The sequence below is a fragment of the Rhynchophorus ferrugineus genome, unplaced genomic scaffold (assembly GCF_030347505.1).
Source record: "Rhynchophorus ferrugineus isolate W39M unplaced genomic scaffold, kcgeb_rfMv2 rfM10, whole genome shotgun sequence".
NCBI lineage: Eukaryota > Metazoa > Arthropoda > Insecta > Coleoptera > Curculionidae > Rhynchophorus > Rhynchophorus ferrugineus.
Genome location: NW_027472589.1, coordinates 18,996,440 through 19,002,289, shown reverse-complemented (window position 1 = coordinate 19,002,289; position 5,850 = coordinate 18,996,440). Strand labels below are relative to the sequence as shown.

At 33.4% G+C, this 5,850-nt stretch overlaps 1 protein-coding gene across 1 annotated transcript; it reads right to left on the bottom strand.

The window, feature by feature from the left end:
- Positions 1-4,264: 4,264 nt before the first annotated feature.
- Rab21 (RAS oncogene family member Rab21) lies at positions 4,265-5,374 on the bottom strand. Its single transcript, XM_076416137.1, has 4 exons — positions 5,165-5,374; positions 4,901-5,048; positions 4,701-4,839; positions 4,265-4,639 (listed from the first exon to the last, which is right to left on the bottom strand). Exons 1-4 carry the CDS (start codon positions 5,294-5,296, stop codon positions 4,402-4,404), a joined length of 657 nt encoding a protein of 218 aa, XP_076272252.1. The 5' UTR covers positions 5,297-5,374; the 3' UTR covers positions 4,265-4,401.
- Positions 5,375-5,850: the final 476 nt, after the last annotated feature.

The following is a 5,850-nucleotide window of genomic DNA, read 5'->3' as shown; positions in this document are numbered from 1 at the left end:
ATAAAATGATACAACAACAATATAAAGATATTTTTTTCAAAATTAGACCCAAGGTTTATTATTGCTAGAGACTTTTATGTTAAACATACAACTTGGGGTACCTGGAAAAGCAAACGAATTACTCAAAGCCATTAACCTTACAAATTGTAATTATCATTCAGGGCGCGAACCCACTTACTAGCCAACAAACAGCATAAAGCCCCAGGCCTGCTGGATTTCTACATTTCAAAAGGCAACTCATTAAATCAAATTAGTACAGAAAGCTTATGAGATCTAACATATGATCACTCTCCAGTATTGTTAACACTGGGCGCGACAATCCTAAGAAAAGCAAAAAAGCCTAATCTTGCCAACAAATATACTGACTGGGAAAAATTCAGATTAATACTGCAGGAACAAATCAGTTTAAAAGTAAGAATTAAAAGTATAGATGATCTCCAGCAATAAACCAACAATATAATTGAATATATTCGGTCAGCTGCAAAAGATGCTACTCCAATAGCAAGAGAGAAATCAGAATATGAAGTAATTTACCTCCTCGAAATTAGAGAAATGATAAAAGAAAGGCGAAAAGCTAGAAAGTATGGCGCAGAACCAGAAATGCTGCAGACAAAACTACTTTTAATAGAATTAGTAATCAGACGAATCCAAAAGATCAAAAAATATAAACAGAACTGCTTTCAAAAATATGTAAGTGAATTAAGCCCAGAAGCAGACAAAGATTATTCGCTACGGAAAGCAACTCGAAGATTTAAAAGACGAATTATTCGAGAACCGCCAATTAAAAATGATTGAAATAAAAGGGTTCGACGCAACGATGAAAAAGCTAAATTGTTCGCACAATAATTAGCTAACATATTTCAACCTGATGATATAGAATCTACCATGGATGATACATCTCCTGTTTATCAAGCCGATGTAGATCTAAATCTAATTTCTCCATTGGAAGTTGCCACTGAAATTGATAACCTCAATCCTAAAAAGCCACTGGTATAGATGACATTTCACCTGGATTATTGAAAGAACTGCTACGAAAAGCAATCATCATGTTGTATATTTAATGCCTGTTTAAGGCTGAAGCATGTCCCGGAATGCTTTAAGGTGGTACCAATAATTATGCTCAAAAAACCTGACAAACCTGCAGAACAAGTCGAATCTTACGGACCTATTTCGCTGCCACCTGCAATAACAAAACTATTTGAGAAAATAATATTTAAACGTGTTAAAAAGTTTGTAATCATACCAGATTTCCGGTTTGGTTTTCGAAATCACCATTCAACAATCGATCAAGTGCACAGAGTAACTGCCGCTATTAAAAAAGCGTTTCAGGAAAATAAATACAGCCCTACAATATTCCTGGATGTCTTCCAAGCTTTTAATCGGTTTTGGCATTTGGGATTAATCGTTTGCGATTAATTGTTACCGCGTAACTATTGTCAATTGCTGGAGTCATATCTTTTCGGAAGAAAATTTAGAGTACGGCACGAAAAGGCGTTCTCGACAATTAAAACTATTTCAGCTGGAGTTCCACAAGGTAGCGTCTTAGGACCTCTCCTATATCTGCCCTACACTGCTGACATTCCAACAACAAAAGAAACACTACTTGAAACCTTTTCTGACGACACAATTATTACGGAAAACGACATATCTCTACTTAGGGCAATAGAAAAAATACAAGTGGCAGTCGACAAAATCTACAAATGGAAAATTCAACTTAATAGCTCCAAATCTGTCCACGATAATTTTGCATTGCGGCAAAATAATAAAAACATAATTATATCACTGAGTGGATTCCTCAAGCAGAATCAGCTAAATACCTAGGAATCCATCTTGACGGTAGATTAAATTGAAAACATCATGTTAGACAAAAAATAAAACACCTTAGAACCAAAATAAAACAACTATACTAGTTAGTCGGAAGATACTCTCAACTTGATCTAAAATCAAGAAGGTTGATTTATAAGAGAATCATAAAGCCAATCTAGACCTATGGAGTGCAAATATGGGGTTGCACTAAAAATTCAAATGAACTAGTCATACAACGCTGTCAAAACAAGGTTCTTCGATTGATTACCAATGTTTATCGACCTAATCAACCTGCTACCTAATCAACCTTAAAGAACTGCACGATGACCTAGAAATCAAATGGATTTGCGAAGTTATCCAAGATTTCGCCTTGAAACACGAAAGAAATTTACTAAATCATACTAACGTGGAAGCTATACAACTGCTTGACAGGGCAGAATTTCAGGAGATTGAAGCGAACCAATCCATACGAACTTATATTTAGTGTATACCTTTAGAGTAAACTATAGCTACAAGTTATTATAATTTTATAATTGAGGAATACATACTGATGTATTTTCTCGCACTCGTCTTGCCTGCGAATTAAACTACAAATGAAAAGTAGTAATAAATTAATTTATTATTAAGATTGTACTAAGTTTATCTAATAAAGATGTTATAAAAAAAATCACCACATATCTTGTTCCCTTCTTGAAGCTATCAGCACTAAATAAATGTAATTTTCCCCCAGGGGGCTGTGACTGCGAGGTGACAACCAAGATTGACTCGTCGCGGCCATAGTACGGGTGTGACGATCCCGGGGCCCCAGTTGTGTGCCGTCTAGTAGCGTTCCCTATGTATTCTATGTTATGGAGGAGATACTGGAGAATTTAGCATCACAGAGAATAACATCGGTAAAGCGCATCGTCTCGAAGAAAAATGGAGAGATCGTTGCAACCAATAGCTACATCCTAACATTTAGAAAGGATCACATCCCTGAAAAAATCAAGGCAGCTTACCTAAGTCTGAAAGTTAGACAATATATCCCAAACCCCATGAGGTGTTATCAATGCCAGAGATTCGGTCACATATCCATGAATTGTACATATGCTCGTGCCTGTGCCTCTCGTGGGAAAAACACACAAGGAGAAGTAGAATGTTCCCCGCCGCCTCACTGTGTATTCAAGGAGGAACTTTTAATACAGAAAGTAAAAACTCGTGAAAAGTTGTCATACTTCGTGGCTAGGAATTAAGCAATCGGAATTTGGTAATCGACAACGTAATTAGCATGCCAAATATTACTTGGAATGTGATTTAGAACGAAATCGCTAATTCATAAGACCATTTTACAATTTTGGCCCAAGTTAGAAACACAGCCTAAGGTGTAAAATTTCGATTGCCCTCATCTCGGAAACTATAAGAATCACAGATTAGCGAATCCATACTAATAGTATCGGATTCTATGAGTTCCCTAGAGAGTTTAAGATAGGCAAGGACGGTCCACCTTCTGGTCACATACATCAGAGAGATATAGACAAAGTTACAATTTGGGGGTGTAAGAATAACATACCTCTGGGTCCCCTCCCATAAAAGAATATCTGGAAATGAAAGAGCCCACCATCTGGAAAGTAGGAAAGAGGGGTCGATCAAGTTAAACGAACTATTCAGCAAAAAAGATGCTATAGACTATATGAAGGGCCTAAATAGGCAATTGACCCAATTAGAATGGGACCTTCTCATAAAAAACAATAAATTATCGGAAGTCAAGATATTTTATCAATCTATAGACCATAATAACATCAGTAGACACAAGTCACTGTAGACTGAAACATGAATATTTGTTGAAGGGACAGAGCCCGCCCTTATGTGATTTGGGCCAGATTCAAAAATTCAGATGCCAAAAATATGATGATTTGAGGAGACAACTTGAGATGCCGACAACACTGGAACAATTGGTCCAACCTGAGCAACTGAATCTGCGTATTGACTATCTAAAGACCATAGACCTGCTTCAATACTTATAACATACATTTATTATTATGTAATTGAAAAATTTTATTGTATATATTCTACTGTGTAGTATTGTAAGCTGTTAATGTTCATATAATGTATTGTAATTCACCCTAAATAGCCCAAGAGGCTGACGGGTTTAAATAAATAAATAAATATAATTTCGTCTCTTATATTAATTTGATTTTTAGTAGACTTCACACTATGTAAACTATATTTGTATGTACTATCATTGACAACTTTCAGATCTTAAGAACAAAATCATTATCATATGTTTCTATCATTATAATAGCTCTTTATGTATACCAAAATATACCTTATTTCTTATGCTGTTTATGACTTTAAGTGTTACTATTGCCTTGGTGCAATTTCTAACATTACTTATATTAAGATTTTAAAAATATTACGACTAAAAATGCAAATATAATCAGTCTCATACAGTGTTATCAGTTATGTAAAAAAAATTCGATGTATTGTAATATTATATTAGTTAAATATATATGTATAACAGTACATATCACATTATATGCATTATAATTATCTTATAAATAAGAAAAAATGCTATATACAAATCAAAATCCATCAAAACATTACAGAAACAAATCATTATGCTCCAGAACTGCCACAACAGGATTTTGATGTAGACGTAGATGGTTCTTGTTCATCATCCACCACTATTACATTCCTTCTTTGAGAATTTTGCCTCGATAAAGTGCTATTAAACAATTGCTTTTGTTCACTAATACTCAGCATATTCTTTGTCAATGTGAAAAACATTTCATCCACACCTTGATTCAATTTTGCTGATGTTTCACAATGTGTTGCCCCAACTTTTTCAGCATACCTAAAATTGTATTAAGCTTATTATATTCCCATCAATTTTTTTGTTACTAAATTACACTCACTCTTTTGCTTCTTCTAGTGATACATGTCTATCTTTTTCTAAATCAATCTTGTTCCCTACTATAACCAGATAGACATCATTACCAAGCATTTTCCTCAATTCTTTAACCCATGTTTTCACTTTTTGAAATGAATCTTGATCTGCAAATATATTCACAAGAAATGTTAATTTGTAATGGCATATAAAATATATTTAAAATACCTGTAATATCATAAACTAATACTGCTCCTTGAGATGATCTGTAATATATAGGGCCCAACGCATGGAATTGTTCCTGACCAGCGGTATCCCATATAGCCAAATTTATCCTTTTGCCATCGATGTTTAGTTTTTTTTTAAGGAATGAAGCCTAAAATGTTACAGTCATTTCCAAATTTACCAGATTCATGAATTTAAACACATATTACAAAATAACAAAAGAATATTATAATAATATTATTAAGGATATTAGTGATAATTAGTTACCTGGACTGTCGATATATTATTATTATTAAACTTGTCAACAACATAACGTAAAACCAAACTTGTTTTACCAACACAACCTTTTCCTAATAACACAACTTTAAAATTACTTATTTCATCAGTCGAATTGGCCATAATTTCGAATAATTCAGCAAAATTCCAAGAAAATAGGTACCACAATTGACATTTTGAAATCAGCTGTTTATGACAAATAACTCATAGTTATCATGCATTATTGAAAGCCGCACCTAGTTGTATCTTTTACCGGTAGATGACCGCGGTCAAAGATACGAAATTTTAATCAAAAATACTGTCAAATATATAAAAAATTATTTTAGTATTTTTTCTAAATAACATTTCATATATTAACTGCTGACGGATTTTATATAACAAAGTGAGAAATCAACATATTATAATTAAATATAAATGGCATCTAAAATCTACGTGACATCACAAATATACTTTGAAATTCCCGCCCGGAAGTTAAATATTGTATTCAAGTAAACCTAAAATGTTAGTGTCTTTTTGTTTTATCCTTTTGGCTTTTGCAAAGTGCTCGACTATTATTGCGTTTGGTTTTTAGAATTAAAAAATGTAAAATAAATTTACATTGGTTTAGCGATAAAAATTAAACTAAATCTAGTGAAATTAGTTTTTAAAATACTCATGAATGTGCAACGGTGCGCAAA